Genomic DNA, 21,258 nt, shown 5'->3' with positions numbered 1-21,258 from the left:
TTTAAGCCCCACTATACAACCTTATCTTAATCCAAAGATGGTACGGTACAGGCGAGGCCTTAGTACACCAGAAGGACATGCAGATGTCTTTTAAGCTTCAACATAACATTGAACAAAGTCTTTAAACTATTCCTCTTAATGTTCATCCTCCCCCTCTGACAATTACGTATCAGCCTAGGAAGGAAAGGAGATTCTCAGTAAATAGTTGTTGGCAAGTCTAAACAGTGTATTAAAGAGAAATAGGATGGAGCAAGACTAATAAAATCAAGCAAAGGTGGATCTACTTTAACTAAACATCAGGCATTACTTTTATTTATGGAGAGAAAAAAATGTCAAAAGTTAGAATAATGAAAATTACGCATAGTTTTACACAAATTATTAAGGAAATACTGTCAACATCATTTTATCTGAGAATCAGTTGCATACTGCTGTAACTTTTGCTAGAAATCAAAGGAACATTTTTTTTTTGTGACAAAAAATGAAAATCATTCACTAGAAAATAATCTATTTGGGGATTATTTGGGGAGAAAAAAGTCCATCAACAGAATATATCCTCCTTATATTTCACCATGATCATCCCAACCCCATATTGATTAGATGAAAATGTCACTTATCACTCAGAACAAGTAGCAAAGAGTCCTCTCTTAGGAAGGATACATGTCAAAAAATGAAAGATAAAACAAGGACAGGTTCTATTCCCTCAAGAAACAGAGAGACAGGACTAAATGAGCAGAAAGGTCATTGCCAAAAGCTGGTAGCCAATAAAGGTTGGTAACTGCATAAAAGTGATGAAAATCCTTGAGCTAGGAAAAGACACACCACTATTTCAATGGTATGAGTTTTCAGAACTGCCTTAGTAATCAGAGTGAAAATATAAGGGTAACCCAAAACCAGTTCCACAATCCGTCGCAAATCGAAGCAGAGTTCTTGTGAATTTAGGTATCTTTCTGGGAAGCACTTGCCCACATCACATGGCAAAGTGGCTACTCTTCTGGTGACAGCTATTGAAGAGATTAGAATTGAGTCTCAGCCTTCACTTCTCCAAACTAACAAATTTTACTGATAAGAGCAACTGACAAATCAGTCAATGAATGAGACACATAGGGGAACATTAAGTGATCTAAAAACCTCAAGATTAAACTTTCCAAGAATGTTTGTCCAGCCTAAAGTCATTCAATGATCTAAGGGGCCTAAAAGACATGACATTCCATTCCCTCCTGCCACTACAGATATATTCTTTCCCTTTCCTGACGAAAATTCTACAATAAGTATTTCACTAATTTAACTATTTGCATTTTAAAAAGCTGAGGGAGATGGAATATTACCCTTTAGTTTTGATGGGTTTCCAATCTTGTAACTAGGTGCTGGGATGAGGGTGTAAAGAGTATAGTGGCAGAGAGACAAAGGACAAAAAGAGGAGACAGAACAAACTGCTACTTCCCAACTCCTTCTAGGGTTCATTCTGGAAAATGTATTAAAAGGTCAAGGATCTAAAGGATTTTTACCTCACGAGCAACCTGTGAAATGGAAATAAGAACTTTCTGATAAGGAAAGCTGCTAAATATTGGAATAGACTCAGTCTCTTTCCTAGATACTTGTTAAGTATGATTTTTATCTGAATGACTTCTAATCCCTCCTATTAACCTCAGAATCTAAATATATATTAATTTAAGAGCAGATAATATATTCTGGGTTTTGTGTAACTTGTTGAATTTAGCAACATGACTATAGGCAGTTACCTTAACAATTCCATTTATTAAATGATATCCTGCTTTACTGAAAGGTATTTTTGTAGAGGTAAGCAAGGTTTAAAGAATTGCATATGAAAATACCATATAACATTATGTTAAATTTTTCTTTTTCTTGACAGGGTTTGTCTTCAGTATCGGGAGAGTTTCAAATCCCCTAGACTAAATTAGCAGATCTCAAGTATGTTCTCCACTTTCATTGCTGCTTTTCTTCATAAAAAGCTGTAAATTCATTTTGTTACTCTTAAAATTTAAAAAAAGTTCTGATAAAGTGTAAAAAGATAAGGGTATATGATTTTCAATATTATAAACCTAAAAATACTTCTATTTTATTAAGTTTCTGTTGCCCTCTCTTAATCCAAATCTATTTTAACCTTCTTTTCTACTGGCTACCCTACCCCCACCCCCTAAAAGGCACAGCAGTGATCTATGAATGGTGAGTGAGTCAGGCCATAGGATCACTTCCTCAGTAAGGATACACTAGACCATGGTGGATTGAGGGTGGAGAACGAATAGTATTGGTTTTCCTTATCCTGTGTAACTAAAAGGGGATGCAAATTAAACAAAGTCTTCTTAAATGTTTCCTTTCCATTTAGCTTCTAAATGAAATAGAGAGTTTAAGTGTGAGAACAGAACAAAACAAGGAGATCCTTTTGAACCCTCAATTTGTTGTAGACGTTTGGGGCACGGTATCAAGCTGCTAAAGGCTAGACATTTCAGAGTATACAGTGTACCCCAAACTTACCACTCCCTAACAGCTTCCATTTAGTGCCATCCACAATCTAAGTGAGAAAGGAAAAGGGATTGAAGGGGAAGTAAGGAAACCAATAATGTCCAAAGTTGTCTGCTTTTTAACAGCTTTTAAAGTGTCTGCCTATCTGCCACAGACATAGTAATTCCCATTATCTAGGCAGAAATGGGAATATGTTGGCGTGGCCAACAAAAACTACAAACATATAGTAAAAAGACAATGCAGATTATGTAACATGTAATTACAGTTAGGTTTAACAAATATGAACTTCAAGTGGTGTATTTTTCCAATGCTAAAAAGCAAGGCCTTTAAAATTCCATTATTTTAGGATTTTTTTTAAATGATTACTTTAAATGTGATTATTTCCTAAACCACACAAGAGTAAAATAGAGCATTTATTGATGGAATAACAAAAGTGCTTTTCTTAAATATTCTTCAAAATACATTTGTACAACTTACAATAATATATCCAAAATAACTGTATATACAAAACATTACCTAGTTTTAATGTATGTGCTTTTTTCCCCAAAAATTACAAAGTAACTTCTTTTTAATTTTTTTTGGCAAAGTTCAACCTTAACAGAGGTGACAATTTTAAAGGTTAGTTTAAGAAAATAGAACCTGAGGGAAATTGACACGCAAGAGTCAATGACAAGCAAGAGATTTGGAGGAATATTTTTAGTTTGTTAAATAAAAATGTTTTCTAGAGTGATAATTTTCACATTACAAAAATAAACCAAAATGAAGAAAAGGTCACTGTAAAATGATGGAAAAAGGATCTGTAGATTTGCTTTTAGTATTTCAAATAGCCAACAACGCATGTCAAAAAAAACGAATCCAAGATCACAACAGTCTTGTATTTACTTTGTATTTGGAGAAGATAGTGAAATAAGTGGCCACATTCTATTTTCTTTTAATTGCTATTAATATGGTTGATCTGATTGGCTCTTCGATGAATTTCATCCAAGAAGTTCTCTAGTTGTTCTATTAGCATTCGCTTTTTAAACCTGTATGAAAAAATAATAGCATTCTTAATTACTTTTTAATGGACACCAGTGTAATTTTTTAAAAATGAGAGAAAAATTGCTTTGGGAAGATTTTTCTCAGTGAAATGAAAATGGAAAAAAAAAAATCAACATTCTATGACATATAAAATCTGCTGCAAGATTAGTAAATTGTACCAGTACAGTATTCTAGTTTGTCCCTAAAACACATACTCTAGGCCTAGACAATGGGAAAGAGGTTGTTCCTTCCACAACCAAAAAAAAAAATACTAATATATGCACAGGTTGTAAATACTCTAGCAAAATTTGGGCTTCCAAATCAATTACTCCAATAGCTTCTTCTCATGATCTTTGAAAGTTGAATTTTGAAAAGAATGTGGACAAAGTATAATTATTAAATACAGTCCCCCACAAAATGGAAGGAGAAATAAGCTAGCAAATCAAAGATAATTAGACATCTATACTACAGGATGTAGCAAGCAGTTAAAGTTCAAGTAGCAATTTTTAAAAATTTTCATTAATAAATGTAGGTAGACTAAAACTGTATTCATCAACAGAAAGATTAATATTGCTGATGCTTTTTAGAATATCCAAAAAACTTCCTCTCTACTTGAAGGCTAATATGAATAGCCACCACCATAGTATTATACAACTCTCTAAAAGGTGGCTGAAGTGGAGTGCAGGTATCAGGAATATAGTTAAATCCATGGGGAGGTTTGAGCTGACAGAACATTATCATAAAGAGGAGAACAGGTTAAATACTCAAAATTAATATGAAAAGTTATGGCCTTAATCCTTCAAAGTGGTCTATGTTCTAGCCACCCCCTCTCCTCCAAAATTACCTGCTTTATTTAAAACCTTTATTTGTAGCATGGAAGAGAGAAGGGGACCAATTAGAGGGTGGGTTTAGTTTACATTTAGATAGTCAGATAAGATAAACCTAAGTTTTCTTATAATACCAAAATTCTAATCTTGAAGGAAAAATAAAAAAAGCTTTTAAGCTCATACAACTATGCTTTCCAGCTGATTGCACTTTATAGTTATCACTTACAACCTAGGCCATGTTGGATTCTTTATATAGTTGTCCCTCGGTGTCCACGGGGGACTGGTTCCAGGACCCCCCCCCACCCAACAGATACCAAAATCCACGGATGTTCCATCTCTTATATATTGTATAAAACGGCATAGTATTTGCATATAACTTACCCATATCCTCCCATAGTTTTTAATCTCTAGATTACTTATAAAACCTAATACAGTGTAAATGCTACATAAATAATTGTTACACTGTATTGTTTAGGGAATAATGACAAGAAAAAAAGTCTGTACATGTTCAGTACAGATACAACCATCCATCCATTTTTCTCTCTTGAATATGTTCAATCTGCAGTTGGCTGAATCCACAGATGTGGAACCCAAAAATACAGAAGGGCAGTCATCAGATTAAGGCCCATTTGTTTAACTCTGGTCCTCTTAATAACGTGTCGTTACATGTAAAAATGAACTACATTTAAATATTGCCTTTCTCAGTTATTTCTAATCACCAATTAATATTAATATATAAAAAGAAAAATTAAAGGCTGTAAAATATAAAGTCCCCCCCAAAAGTACAGAGAGGATGAAAAAAGAATTATGCAAGTATATAGTAATTTGCAGGGAGAAAAGGTCTGTAATTTCTGAAGATTTGTATGGGGCTATTTTCTAAGTGAACTTTCAATAAACTAAAAAATAGTAAGTACTTATCTGTATGTGAGTGTGTCATATACATGTATAAACAACGCAAGTGCAAAACTGTTAAAATATTGCCTATATAAACTGGGGACTCGTTTCATCACCATTTCATAATGTGCAATACTTACCTTGATGCTTCTTTAATGACGTTTTGTAAAAATATTAGTCTTGTTTGTAAACTGCCTTGCACATGCTTCAGTAAAGTGAAGATCCTTTCATATTCTTAAAATAAGAGAAAAGAAAAATTAAGTGGCTTTCATTTGTACTTATTCAATATGTTTCTATTGTAGTTTAGATTAAGATGTAGAGACAACATTCTACATAAAAATTTCACCATTCATATTTATAATGAAATTTGATAATTCATTTTAACATATATATATAAAAGAAAATATATATCAACAAAGATAAAACAACTTGTTCAATATTGCTTTTTTGGTAAAAGTTCCCATTGAGGTATCAAATATAAAGCTTAGAAAGATGAGTAAATAGCTTTTTGGTAATACCATTGAAAAATAAGAGGCAAGTGGCCTTTACAAAAATCCATCCTTACAATTTAAATTCTAAACTACAGCTAACATGGGCGGTAAATGGAAGAGGAAAAAAGAAAAATCAAATAGGTTAAGTGTGCTATTTCAGTTGAAAATTTTCACATAAAACTTTGCCAAGGACTGATTCTTACCTACTTCTGGCCCTCCCAGGTCGTTGTACTACCATTACAGCAGGTGATCTGTTAACATCTCCTGAACAAATGCCAGTAGTATTAAATTTTTTTTTTTTTTACTTCTTTTGTAGTCATATAGATAGCTTTTATAACTTTTCTGGCCTAAACATATCCTGGTCATTATCACAGTTTAAACCTTAAACACAGTGATAGGCACTATTACGAGAACTTTATAGACATAATGTCATTTAATTTTCAATATATCTTTTTGAGTTAGCTGCTATATTAAAATTCCTTTGCTGGCCAGGCAGGATGGCTCACACCTGTAATCCCAGCACTTTGGGAGGCTGAGGCAGGAGGATCGCTTGAGGCTAGGAGTTTGAGACCAGCCTGGGCAACACAGCCAGACCCCACTCTACAAACACTTAAAAAAAAAATTAGCCAGGTGTGGTGGTGACCACCTGTAGCCTCAGCTACCTGGGAAGCTGAGTAGAAGAATCCCTCGAGCCCAGGAGTGAGGTTGCAGTGAGCCATGATCACACCACTGTATGCACTCCAACCTGGGCAACAGAGTGAGACCCTGTCTCTAAAAAATAAAATAAAATAATTAAATAAAATTCTGCTGCTAGTTAGAAGAATACTATGGGTTCCTTTCACGTGAGAAACTAGGAGCTACGTGTAATTTATCTGTGTGGTCCTCCTCCGCTCTTTGTCTCTGCTGCCTACCTTATTTAGTACCTTGGACATAGCAGATATTCAGTGTTTGTCAGCTGAATAAAGAATCAAATCTTTTAAAGCTCAGATGTTGTTCAAGAGTGATCTTGAATCATGTCTATGCTTTCAGTTATTTGACTTTGGGGGAGGAGGGGCAAGTATACACAGAATCAAATCTGACGTTTATCTCTGATTATACATACTTCTTCCTGGCTTTCGGATCTCTTTCATTATTTGTGCTTTTAGTTCAGTATTGACCTCTTCATGGCTTCTGCAATGCATCAATTTCTTTCCTTTGTTGAGTGAAGATGCTGGTATATTCTCTTCAGCACATTGTTCTTTACCTCTTGGCTCCTCATGATTTTCTAAAAATCCACCAACATGGAGGTCATTAGTTCCTAAATGGTCATGACCAAGAGCCTCTGCATGATTGGTTGGCCGTTCCAGTAAATTGGCTGGAGAAGATGTTGAAAATTCAGTATCCATAGCATTTGGTGTAATGTCTGATGAAAGTTGGTCTGCAACATGATTTTCAACCACATCATCTATTACTGTCGAATCATTAGTGGTCTCTGAAACTAAAAACAAAGATAAGGGGAAAAAATTATGAGATCTGATCTCAAAGCATAGAGTAAAGCAAGCCACAAAAGAATATCATTATAGCAAGTCACAACTGATTTTCTTGATTAATGCAAATTAATAAACAACGTGATATGGTTCTTAAGCTTTGCCTAAGATATGGCGGATTTCAAAGTGAAACATTCACAATATTTATAAAATCTATGCAATTTTTCCCCTTGGGGAAAAAAAATAAGGCCAATTTCAACCAGTTTTTAGTTCTCTGCTTTATTCTATAGCAATTTTATTTATAAAGTAGGTTTTTGATACTTTAGTGAAATATATATGATCAAAATTATCCTGGTCATCTCTAGAGAGCTCTAGCTCATTCCAACTTACCTCTGACCTACACATCTCTTATCATTGCAGAGGCAAAAGTGAACACTGAGGAGTTTATACTGTCCCAAATTCTGCAGGGGACATACCACTAAACAGGTCATGTTTCACCGTGCACTCTTTTCTTATAACCATCCGGTTAGTCGTCATTAACTGAGCAATGCTGAGCAACCTGGTGCCTACTTTCAGTGCATTAGACCACTGGACCCCACGAGTTCAAGCTTGCCACTTAACACCAGATTATTAGACTTGTTCCAACTGAAAGCAACTGAATTTCAAGTTCTCTGATTGCTCACCAGTCTCCAAGCTCTCTACTGTCCTCATTTACCACCTAAAATGTAAGCTCCTATTTACTCACATGCCCCTGTACACTCATCCCCACAAATCCCCCAAATTCCTGACTCTCTCCTAAATCTTATTCCATGATTTACAAACTCCTCTTTGCTGAATATTCTCTATAACAACTTATGCTTTAACTGAAACCCACCTTTCCTATAATAAACTGCTCTCCTTTTCAGACCAGAAGTAGAAATTACTCTCTCTCACATACTTTCCATAGGCCTAAAATCAGGACACGGAATCACTGATTCCCTCACCTGCCAGTGCCATTTCAAGATTTCTCCTATGCACTCTTGTAAAACTCTTGCTCTTTTAAGACTCCACTATGCCACTGACACTCTCTCCTCATCACTATCTCACATTGAATGCCAGGGCACGTGCCTGTAAGTCATTGATGTCTCTGGCACTCAGTTCACAGCCTTCCTTCCACCTTCAAGTCCCTCCTGACTTTGTTCTTGGTCCTTACCACTCAAAGTGTAGTCTGTGGACAAGCAGCATTAGCACCATCAGAGAGCCTGCTAGAAATGCTCCTCCTTAAGCCCCAGCCCAGACAGAATGAATGGGAATCTGTAATTTAATCCACATCTTTGCAGTACTCCTGCTACTGCTCTTTAACTCAGCCAGACTTTTCCTCTAGCATTTCCTCTATTTTCTTCCTCCTATTAATCAGATCCCTTCTGGATAGCCACTGTCTTATGTATCAGGCTTATAGCCCAAGATATACCACTTTTTGCCCATGTTCTAATTTCTCTTGTTCTATTGTCTTCCCATGACACCTGCCAGGCAAAACCCCAGATTTGAAGACTCACTCTATCTGCCTCCTCCAGTCCTGCATTTGAAATGATGAGCACTGCTGGAGAAATAGGGCCCCTGGCTCCACAGAGTGGTCACAGCCACCACCTCTACTTGGACTCTCTGTCCTATCTTACAATAACAACCTTTTCTCCCTTTCCCACAAAAAATATTTAAACCTCCAACTTTCCCAATCTCCCCTTCCCTCTGAGCAGTATACATCACCTCCCGCTTCACAGAGGAAATAAAAGCAAAGCTGTGGGCCAGAAATTTCTTCTACTTCTTCCCCAACTAAACTGGACCTCCACTCATTCTGCTTCATTGGAGGCAGCATTCTTTCATCTGTGCTCTCTCTGGACCATTCCCTCTTGCCTTCCACTGATTTTGTGCCAATTATGCCTTCTCTCATTCTCATTTTGAAACTCTTCCTCTCTACTGGTTCTATCACCAGCATTTAAACTCACTCAAGTGTCTTTGATTTTAAGAACAAAGCAAAATCACCATTTTCAACCGTGTAAACTCTTCTGGCTACCACTCTCTTTTCCACCTTCCTTTTATAGCTAAATTTCTTAAACTGGTTGTTTACACTCATTGTCTCCATTTTCTCACTTCTCACTCCTCCCTCCCTTAATGCCTTTTTAGGCTTCTGTCCCCTTTACTCCACAGAAATTGCTCTTGCTAAGATAGCCGAAGACCAACTGGATCTTTCCATTCCTCTTAAGTGAGCTGTTTAAGTATCTGAGACCACTAACCACTCAATTATCTTTCGCTTTAGCTTCCATGACATTAAATTCTTCCCTATTTTCTCCTACATCTAGGATTCCTCCGTCTCAATCTCCTTTTATGCTCTTTCTCCTCTTAACTTTGGCACTTTTGAGGTTCTGGTTCTGGACTTTTTTCCTTCTCACAATTTCCCTTGGTGAGATTTTATTCACTCCAATGGGCAGTTAGCTGCCTCTCATACCTTCCCCTCTGGCCCAGTACTCCTTTCCTGAGCCCCAAACTCAATACTCATCCTCTAACTTAGGATCTCTACTTGACTATCTAATATGTAATTCTAAACTCAACTTATTTATCAACTATTCTTCAACCCCACCCTGTGTTTCTCAGGACAGAAGCCTTACTCATCCCTTGCCATGGCCCCAAGACCCAGTCACCAAGTCCTTTGTTGATATGTCCAAGTATTTCTCAAATACAAAGTCTTCTCGCAATCCCATTGCCAGGTTACCAGCATCTTGTTCCCTGGGTTTCTTCCTAACTGGTCCTTGTGCATGTATAATAATTATTTAATAACAACAACTATCTAGTCAGTATCCATAGTCTCCAATTACCTTATACATTTTCTGTTTGTGGAAAAGTTTGATTTTGTTTGATTCTGGGTCAATTAAGGCCTGTACATTACAATTTGTTTAACTACCTTTGAATCTGTAAAATCCTTCTGTACCTCTCTTCTTACTAGGCATTTTTTTTCCTGGGGGAAAAAACCCAACAAATTCTTTGTCCTGCTGAGTTTTCTACAATCAGAATTTTGCTAATTGTATCTCTGTTTTGTCATTTAACAATGTTTCTCTATCCCCTGTATTTCCTATAAATTGGTTTGATCACTTTCATGTTCAGTTGGGGCTGTTTTGGTTAAAACTGCTTCGGAGGTAGTACTGCATACTTCCATCAGGACGTATATACTATGTGGCTTCTCTGCAGTTAAGATGCTATAAGCTATGTATGATCACTATAACTGGTAAGTTCACTAATTCATTAGAGTTTCCCTACATTCATTTCTCCTCCTCCCTGATAATATTCCACACATTACAGTCAGCCTGGTCTTTATGAAATGCTAATCAGGGCTACTGTGGAGGCTGAAGTGGGAGGATCACTTGAGCCCAGGAATTCAAGGTTGTAGTGAGCTGTGAACTGTGCCACTGCACTCCAGCCTGGGCAACACAGCGAGACCCTATCTCAAAAAAAAAAAAAAAAAGGGCAGCTAATCAGATCAGGTCACCACCTTTCAAAAACCATGCTCACTGTCCTTAGAATATTGACAATAGCTTTCAAGGCCCTCCATGATCTGGCTCCCATCTTTCAGTTCTTGCTTTATCTCATGCCCAACACCCTTGCTATAACGAATTCTTTCTGTTCCCTCAATGTCCTTCTTTTTACTTTGTACCTCTACATACCTTTATACCTAACTTTATACACATACTCTTTTTAGGCTACTACTCTAGCATAGGCAAATGCACAGCTTTTGCCTCAAACATAACTCCTTCAGTAAAGTGCCTTGACCTCATAGACTATGTTGAATCCTCCTGCCAAATGCTTCCACAATATACTTCACTTCTCTTTTGTAACATTCATCATACTTTTAATTATCTGTTCAATGACTTTCTTTCCTTGCTGATTATAAATGAGGTCAGAGATCACTACTATCTTCTTCAGTGCTAGACCTCAAAACCTAGCATTGTCCAAAATAGCATATGTATTTAATAATTAGTTGTTGAATTAAAACCTGCAGCCTCAAGGCCACATGTAGCCCTCCAGATCCCCAAGTGCAGCCCCTCAAACAAATCCAAAACTAAAATTTGGATTCAGTCAAAAGGCAGCACTCAAGGATCCAGAAGGCCACATGTGGTCCCCAAGGCTGCAGGTTCCTCACCCCTGAATTAAAATGAAGTTGAAAATCATCTTTCTGTGCATAGTGATAACGGCCTTTTCAAAACTATTACTTGGAAATACTTAAGATGTACAAATGATATTTTAGAGCATGATAGTTAATAAAGCATCATAAATATGTGAAATGTTCAACAAATGTACATTAAAAAGACATACAAACATGATTACATGCTATTTTAGAATAAACAAATACCTTCTCTAGATACTCACTGGACTCTACTGATCAGTTTTTTTCTATAATCTATGACAAAAATATGTCTTCTCTGAAAAGGAACCAAAAAGCAGCAAATAATATTTAAAATAAATAAACAAACAAAATAACTTACTTTTATGAAGAGGAAAGGATTTAATAAGATCTGGCTGTGCTGGAGCCATAGGTGCAGGTGGTCCTTTTCCCCCAATATGATTGTTCACAACAGGATTCTGCTGTCTGCCCCTTAGGAGTGGAGACATACACCGACGTCTTTTAGGGATCCCTTGCATATTTGGTTCTCCAGGCCGTTTATGTTTATTCTGAGGTCCAGCTACAAATTCATCTGCTTCATCTATCATCATACCCTATAACAAAAAAAGAATTTTCTTAGATTTACATATAATGTTTAAACCACATAACCAATCCCAATTCCAATTAAAACAACTATCTTCCAACTATGTTGACATTTATTACTCTACCAGGAAAATAGCTTCGGCTTACTTCAGAGTTAACTGTTAAATTGACAATGTCTGCCACAAACAAATTATGTCACAGAACATTTCAAAATTACCTTTTTATCCAGCTTAAAGGGATTTCCAAACGTATGCAACCTTCGAGGCTGATCAGGATCAAGTTCTCTTAGTGGAGAAGGTACTTGCTTGAGGTATTCCTGGTAATTCCCCATTTGTGCTATAGGAACACTATGTACTTGATCTTTCAAACAGAATACAACAACAAAAGTTAACCTCACTAAAACTACACTCCATTTCATTATCAAATAATGTCTTCTGAAATATGAATGCTACCTAGTATTACCCAAGAAGAGTCCTCCCCTACCACATATTCTAAATTAGTTTGGTGCAATTATAAATACTATGGCATAGTCTTTCAGACTTTTAAAATAAAATTTAAAATACTTATTTCATCTTCTAAATAAAACAAAAATACTGCAGTTAATTTCAGTACACAGAATAATATGTATGATTTTACCATGAAAAGGTTTATCTCTTCTACTCTATTCCAAATTAACAGAATTTAATTATAGTAGATTTTGTAGAAAACACAAGTATAGAAGAGTAAAAAAGAGAAGTCACACAGATAACCCTTTTTATATAAAGTTATTATTAGAATGCTTAAATCAGATGGCAAGGGTTAAAGCCTCGCGTGACTTGATTTATGATAGGTGCCATGGATACAGCTCAGGGAAATATCAGAACATGCCATGTAACTGGTCATTCAGAGTTGAACCATCAGAGACTAGTATATCTCAAGAAAATGACACGTGTGTGTGTGTGTGTGTGTGTGTGTGTGTGTGTGTGTGTGTGTGTGTGTGTGTGTGTGTGTGTGTGTGTGTGTGTGTGTGTAGGGGCGTGTCTGTGCACAAACACATGAGGAAAGCTAAAAAGAAAATTAAACTATAGCAAAGATTGTTACTTCTAGGGAAGAAAATTTGGGGCAACAATAACAATAGGAAGGAGGATAGAGAATTAGGGATGACTAACCTTTTAATTCATCTGTTTGAATTTCCAATGAGAATATAAACACTACTGTAATAATTCTTCAAAATTTACATTACCTTACTATGCTTTTTCAGACTATAAAGAAAAAAATATTAAAAATACCAATATTAAAACCATGATCTAACCTTCATCCTGTCCTTTAAGAAACCTACGGGTGCTCTTCAAAAGATTAGATCTCATTCTTGTTAAGTGATCCAAAAGATTTCGTCTCGGTATGTCATAAGCATTTCTAAATGTTTGTGGCTTCAAATCCTATTGAAAAACATTAAAGGACAAAATTCATTGTCAAACATAGAATTAAAAGAGACTAAAATCTTTAGCCTGCAGCATTTATTTGGAAATAAGATATGTAAGTAGTTAGCTTTAAAAAGTAAAATAAAGACATATGATACAATCTTAATGTACAGTTTTACGGCCAAAAGATGGAAATTTGACAGTGAGTTCAACTAAACAATCTCAAATTCACATCTAACTCTAAAGATTTTATTAAATATTCTGGATAACAGAAGTAAACTCATATAAGTAAAAGCAAATTTCCAAATTTTAAAAACTGAAGATTTTTAGAAAACAGCTTTGGTATAAAATTTACACACCATAAAATCACCCATTTTAAGTATGCAGTTTGATGACTTAGTAAAGGTATAGTTGTGAAACCATCATTACAATCCCACTATCCAAAGGGCTGGGTATGGTGGCTTATGCCTGTAATCCCAGCATTTTGAGAGGCCAATGCAGATTGCTTGAGTCAAGGAGTTCAAGACCAGCCTGGGCAACATTAGTGTGACCCCCACCCCCAATCTCTATTTAAAAAACAAAACACTTGCACCATTCCAAAAAGTTCCTTGTACCCATTTGTAGTCAATCACTATTCCTATTCCCAGGCAACCTCTGGATCTGCTTTCTGTCTTTCTAAATTCCATTTTATAAATGCAATTTTGCAATATCTGAGTTTTTTGTATGACTTCTTTCACTTAGCATGTTTCTGGATTCAATCATATTGTTTTTGTATAAGCAGTCTGTTCCTTTTGATTCCAGAGTCGTATTCCATTATATAGTTATACCACATTTGTTATACCAGTTGATGGACGCTTGGATTGTTTCCAGTTTTTTGTCTAATTTATGAATAATGCTGCTATGAACATTTGTATACTAAGCCTTTATATAGACATATATTTTCATTTCTCTTGGGTAGATACCTACAAATAGAATTGCTGGTTGTAAGAAAATATATGTTTAACTTCTTAAGAAAATACAAACTATTTTCTATCAGTAACGTATAAAGAGTTCCAGTTGCTCCACATCCTCATCAACACCTGGTATTTTTCAGGCTTTTAAAAATTTTAGCCATTCTGGTGGTATCTCATTATGGTTTTAATTTGCATTTCCCTAATAACTGATAAGGTTGAGCATTTCTTCATATTCCTATGTGCATTTGTAAATTTTCTTTTGTCAAGCATCTGTTCAAATATTTTGCCCATTTTTATTGGGACGTTTGTCTTTTTATTATTGAGTTGTATGAGCTCTTTATATATGTTTTGGTACAAGTCCTTTATTCAATATATGATTTTCTCCCAAGCTGTACCTTGCCTGTTGAAAAAATAAAGTTTCTTTTAAAGAACAAATTTTTTTTTTTAACTTTAGTCATGTTCAACTTATGGACATTTTTTGTTTTGTGCTTGTGTGTTGTATTTTAGAAATCTTTGCTAACCCAACAATACAAGGATTTTCTCCAATATTTTCTTCTAGAAGTTTACAGTTTTAGTTCTTAACATTTAAGATCATGACCACTTCAAGTAATGTGAGTTAAAGGATCAAATTCATTATTTTGCATATGGATATCCAATTGTTCTAGCACCATTTATTATTTTAGCACCTTTATTAAAAATTAATTGATATGTGTGAGGACCTACATCTAGATTCAATTCCACTCATTTATGTTTATCCTTATGACAACACCATACTGTGTCAATCATTATAGTTTTATAGTAAGTTTTAAAATCAGATGATGTAAATGCTCCAACTTTATTCTTCTTTTCCAAAATTGGTTTAGCTAGTCTAGGACCTTTACATTTCCATATAAATTTCAGAATCAGCTTGCCTATTTCTACAAAAAGGCTGCTGGAATGAAGATATTTGCATTTTAGGATCATGCTGTGGGCCTAAGGTCATCAGTATAAAGTACCAAACTACAGTGAATTCTACCATCAGCTATGTATCTTTAGGCAATCTCTCTAAGTCTGTTTTCTCATCTATAAAATGAATGGTTAGTTTATTCTTCATCAATCCATCCATTCATTCACATGCCATGTACAAAGTTTGTTTTAATTCTAAAATCTGATGCTTCAACAATAGTATAATGATCATTCTGTGGTGGTATTAGAAGTACTTTTTAAAGTTTGGACAATGTCAGTTAACAAAAAATTTGATTTATTCAACAACACAACAGAACATAACTAGAGTAGTACTAAATTACTATGACTATTACCTTATTCAGCAAAGCAACTTGGAACCCAGTGTATTCCTTCATATTAAGGTCTAGCAGTCTGTGAGGGACATCCTCTGAAATTCCCTGGAGCAGTTGTTGAAAATCTTTCCTATATGCCATTGATAAACCATGTGACCGGCTTCGGACTTTAATTCCCGTTTCCTGTACTACTTTTTTGCCTACAGAACCGATGACTCGATCAGATTCTATTTTGGCCTAAAGTAAAAATAAACAAAAATTATCTTGATATAATCTAAATTGATAAACCAGATATTAATGGTTATGGTCTTCTATAAATTAAATATTTATTATATTTTTAGAAGTATATAAGAAATTAAAAACAATTAGCATAGTTTATATCAAGTACTGGGTAAACTAAACATAGTTTAAACAATAATTATCTTATGATATTAAATCATTACAACTCTAAGTTTTTGAAGCAGGACAAATAATTTCAACTGTTATTTTATTTATTAATACCCATTACACTTAAACCATGAAATATAAATGTACCCTAAATGCATATGTATATTCCCAATTCAGGCGACTAAAAATTAGAAAAAAAAATCATCAATTTTTACTTAAAAACATTGTTATTAGCACTTAAACAAATAAATGTTCATATATATGGCAAATAATGATAGTTTCTTCACTAGAAAGCAAATAGCAGTATTTTGACTCCTCCCAAAGTGTATCCTGATTAGTAGTTACAGATGTCAGAGGTACTGGAAAAATAATATATTTCATAACACGGTAATAATTTGGCAATCAGTTAAGTTGTATACTGCTTGACTACCATAGTTTTATAAATGTGATTTATGGCAAGAAGGACAAAATTCAGTATTTTTATAAACATTTCAAAAGAACTCCCATTTTATCCAGAAGAGTTGCCTTTATCTTAAAATAAAAAATAAAAAGTAAAAAAAAAAACCCTCCCATTTTGAAAGAAAAATCTGGTTTTAAAACATAAAGCAAAACCTATTTTTTTAGTTCTCAAAAAGTAACATAAATAATGTTCACATATAGGAAGTCTAGGGGCACATTAAACAAAGCCACTTTCATAAATCAGGAATGATTATAAAACTTTAAAATTAACATTTCAAAACAGTACAGCCATGGACTTGAGACAGAATTATGTTAATATGATATAAATGGCTTTAAAGTGTAATACATTAATATAATGGAATTCCATTAGAACCACCAAGAACTAGCTTCTAGCTTGTTATGCATCTTTTAACCACCATCACTCAAAATACTTGCTGGCTCATTCTACTTCTGGACATTACCTGTTGACTCAGTTTTTTGAGGTATGAAATGACACTGTAACTAAGTCCATATTCCATACTGTCTGCTATTAGGTTAGGTGCTCCCATCATTCTAACAGCTTTTTTCAAGGGCTATTGGAAAAAAAGGAAACAAGGAAACATCATTCAATATTAAACTTGTTATAAGATGTATGGTTCCATGTATATGGTTTGTTTTAAAATTTTTTCCAAAAATATTATTTCTACTTCTTTTCCTCAGCAAGGTAATAATATAATCATAATTATATTTCAATAAAATGTTTGTCAGTGGCATGAAAAGCAGTTTGAAATAGCTGAACAGGATTAGAGGCTGTAATAATAATTCCTAGGGCAAGAAGGGTGAAGTGTTGGACATCTTAGTACCACTGGGAGATACTAAATTTGGAAGAAATGAACAGGAGAAACATTGTGCTAGATCTGATAAAACTTAGGTAGTAAGTAAAAAGGACTCAAAGAAAATACAAGATTTCTACTACTGTAATAATAGGCTGAGCTGAAAATCAAACAAAGAAAACATAAGCAGGAGAAAAATACAGTCTAATATTTATTATAGATGTGGTATAGTAAAAAAAAAAAAAAAAAACCTTTCAATTTTAAGGAGGGATTTAGAACCTCTTTGTGCAATAAAAAATATTACTAGCAGGAGCGTCTAGCATATGCGAATGGGACAGAGCCAGAAAAAGGATGATAACCACTGACATTAGAAAGTGTATATAAGCACTGGTGTCAAACTGGAATCAGATCCCAGCTCTGATATTTAATATCTATCTACCTTCGGCTAAGTCCTCGGGGTTGCTACAAAACATAAATGAGTCAACATATGCAACAGCTCCTATTCAAAGTATGTTTTTTCCTTTTCACCCTTTTACATGGCAGGCACTGTGTGCTAGACATTCAATACAACTTATCTCTTAAAATTATAAAATGTCATGATTTTCAAAGCTCAGGAAACTGATCATCTAATCATATTAGTGACGATTTAGAAAGATTAGTTATAGCCAAGTGTTGTAATAATAGTGCATGAATAGAAGTAATATGTAAAGGTGGTTTTAGTTTAGGTCTTCTTGTTAAAAAGTTATTTTTCACAAACAAAATAAATTATTTAATAAAATATGTTATTGGTCTTACCTACTGTGACATACTAGTTTTAAAGCAATCAAGTTTGCTAAAAGCATGTGATTCTATGAAAATATACATTTATCTACCTAAAAAGGTATTTCTGGAGATTTGAGAAATAATACAACAAAAACCATTTTGTACCCTTAAAAAGAAACATAGTCAACCCTCTGTGTCCGTGAATTTCCCATTCCATGAATTCAACCAACTACAGATCGAAAATATTTGGCAAAAATAAAAATGGATTGTTGCATCTGTACTGAACATGTATAAACTGTTTTTGCCTTGACATTATTCCCTAAACAATACAGTGTAACAACTATTTACACATAACATTTACACTGTCTTAGATCTAATAAGTAATCTAAAAGTGATTCAAAGTATATAGGAAGATGTGCATAAGTTCTGTGCAAATACTATGCCATTTTATATAAGGGACTTGAGCATCCATGGATTCTGGCATCCACAGGAGGGTCCTGGAACCAGTCCCTCACAGAACCCGAGGGATGACTATAATCACAAAACTGCCATTTGAAAAGGTAGTACAACAGTCAAGGTTAAAAGCCTAAATTCTTAAAGGCAGACTGAATTCCAGTCCCCCTCATAACCACCATGTATTAGCTATGTAGCCTTGGACACGTTATTTAATCTTTTAGTACCTTAGTTTTTTCATCTATTAAATAGTATCATTTCTACCTCATAGGGTAACTATATGAATTAAATGATGTTAACACATATAAAGTGCTTAGGACAGTACCTGGCCTAGAGTAAGCAGTATATAAATGTTCTCATGATCACCACTATCATCATTTCTCCAAATTGCTGAAACCTATCTTTACCATTACATCTGTATTGGTCGTTTGTACACTCAATTTTCATACCATATAATCTATACCAGCAATAAATAAAAGTTTACAATACCTATAATAAACTATAAGCCTATTAAAAAATTTTATAACAAGTTCTACTTTTAACAATAATATTCTTACCCCGAGATAGTAGGGAGGCATTGTCTTTAAATAACTTTCAAATGACTGTCTCCATTTCAACGTTGGTTTTGCTTTATGCACTTTAAACAGGTCATCTAGAAATGTATAATACAAATGAACTATCATCACTCATTGTTTTTACACATAAATCAAGCCAAAGTTTCCTTTTTAAAGTTTGCTTTGTTATGTGTGAGAGATAACAAAAGACATAAGACTTTTATTTATTTATTTTTTTTGAGACACAGTCTCCACTCTGTTGCCCAGGCTAGAGTGTTGTGGCCTCATCACATTTCACTTCATTTCAACCTCAAACTCCTAGGGTCAAGCAATCTTCCTGCCTCAGTCTCCGGAGTACCTGGGACTACAGGTGCATGCTACCATGCCCAGCTAATTTTTCTATTTTTTGTAGAGACGGGATCTGGCTCTTGCTAAGGCTGGTCTCAAACTCCTGGCCTCAAGCGATCCTCCTGCCTCAGTCTCCCAAAGTGCTGGGGTTACAGGGATGAGCCACTGCGCCTGGCCAAACATAAGTTTTTAACAAAATTAAACATAGTAAAATTTCTGCTCTGGCATTTTCTATTTGTAATACCATTTCAAAAATAAAAAGGTGCCAATTACGGTCTAAAATTACATGTAATAATGCAGAATCAGAAAATGTGCAAGGAAAATCTATGTCCTGCCTAGATCTAGACACAAAATAGATCTGAGGAAGGAAACAAAAGTATGCATGTTTTCTATAAAATATATCTACTAATATTTTGACTGTAACTTTTAACTTTAGGCTTTTATCATATTACTCTGGAACAAATTTCTTCATTTAAAAAAAATTGCCAAATGAAAATTACAGACAAATTCTTAGAAAATGCACTCAGATCTTGTGACTACAAAATGCCTTATGTACCAAACAGAAAGCCTACATTCCCAATTCTAAGACTGTTAGAAATCTAACTTGCAGAAAAATTAGAATCTTTAATTTTAAAATATAATAACATTATTAATCTGGAGACTAAAAGGTGTTTCAATACCAACTTTCAATTTACCACAAACATGAACCGGTTCTTATAATTATTTCTTTAGTAGGTTTAACATTTCAGAATATTTAAAATATTTTCCTTAATTTCCAGAAGACAAGAAAAAATGATGAAGAAATGTTCCCAACATTTGTGTTTAGGAGAATTTTTATATATGCTGAGTCACAGAGAATGTGACAAAAACAACTTACCTAAGAGGGGAAGAAGGACTGGATAATTGTAAGGCATCACAAATAAATTGACACAGTTTAGTGCTGTGCTGGCTTTCAAGTAACCAAAAGGATGACCAAGTTCACTATATTTTGCACTATTGCTCACATATACCTGTTAAAGAAGGAGTGGTTAAAGCTTTATATTTAGCAACCTTTAAAGAATGTTATATAAACCATTGGTTCAATTTAGCATTTTAAGAAACACCTCACTTAAATTTTTAAATCACTATTGTCATTCGGCTCACCTGCCAACATGTTTGAGGAGATTTCCTTTCCAGGATAAACTGAGTCAGTGGTGAAGGTTCCAACTCATATTTGTCAAAAGGAAGTTTGTCAATAACCATTGGTTCACAGTCTGTACAGGAAAACTTCACTACAGGATGAGATGTACGAGGTGGCTAGAGGAAAAAGCCTTATTATTACTACTTACACAAAACGCCAGAAGCACTCACTTTTCAGTATCCCTCACTATCAAAATTTACTCAGTTCCTCAGTTTTGCTAGTAAAGTTTGATTTACTGCTAAAAGCACAATAAGCTGAAAGAAAATACTTGAAAATGCAATGCCTAAATTATATAACATTCACAAGAAAAAGACAAACACTTCAAAATCTATACAAAATGAAATCTTTTTAGGTCTTAAAATCAAATTTATCAGAAGTTAAATGCAAAATTTTGGAATCCAATGAGTATTCATTAATTTTTACATCTAAGAAACAATAAATGTATAGAAACTTCCATAAGTCTTCATTTGTAGCAATTTAATTACTTATACAGAGTAGTGGCCTCCAAACTAATCATATACCTTGATCAGTTTTGAATATACATTCGAATATATATTCTAGATTATTTATAATATTACATGTATAATTAAAATCTATACCAAAATAATATTAAAATAGGAGCAAAACAAACAAATAGAAGTTCTAATGTTTCATTCCCTATTCCAGCAATTGTTTTGGTAATCCCTGTGGTATACACACCCTACTTTGGAGATCCCTATTCTAGAGATATAAAACACTTAACACTGTTTTTTAAAAAAAGGT

General features: G+C 34.4%; 1 protein-coding gene across 2 annotated transcripts in view; it reads right to left on the bottom strand.

Annotated features, from left to right (window-relative positions):
• Positions 1 to 281: 281 nt before the first annotated feature.
• The window catches only part of INTS6 (integrator complex subunit 6), an 86,862-nt gene continuing 65,885 nt past the window's right edge, over positions 282 to 21,258 (bottom strand). For both annotated transcript variants that reach the window (XM_045567465.1, XM_045567466.1), the window contains 11 exons: positions 20,460 to 20,612; positions 20,194 to 20,326; positions 18,972 to 19,066; positions 16,849 to 16,959; positions 15,563 to 15,778; positions 13,203 to 13,329; positions 12,129 to 12,271; positions 11,691 to 11,922; positions 6,816 to 7,190; positions 5,363 to 5,456; positions 282 to 3,506 (listed from right to left, as the gene is read on the bottom strand). In XM_045567465.1, coding sequence (XP_045423421.1) covers positions 3,413 to 3,506; positions 5,363 to 5,456; positions 6,816 to 7,190; positions 11,691 to 11,922; positions 12,129 to 12,271; positions 13,203 to 13,329; positions 15,563 to 15,778; positions 16,849 to 16,959; positions 18,972 to 19,066; positions 20,194 to 20,326; positions 20,460 to 20,612 — 1,773 coding nt within the window. In that variant the 3' untranslated portion in view covers positions 282 to 3,412. The remainder of the gene's footprint in view (positions 3,507 to 5,362; positions 5,457 to 6,815; positions 7,191 to 11,690; positions 11,923 to 12,128; positions 12,272 to 13,202; positions 13,330 to 15,562; positions 15,779 to 16,848; positions 16,960 to 18,971; positions 19,067 to 20,193; positions 20,327 to 20,459; positions 20,613 to 21,258) is intronic.

This window comes from Lemur catta, chromosome 13 (assembly GCF_020740605.2).
Source record: "Lemur catta isolate mLemCat1 chromosome 13, mLemCat1.pri, whole genome shotgun sequence".
Lineage (NCBI taxonomy): Eukaryota > Metazoa > Chordata > Mammalia > Primates > Lemuridae > Lemur > Lemur catta.
This window is presented reverse-complemented; position numbering and strand designations above follow the sequence as displayed.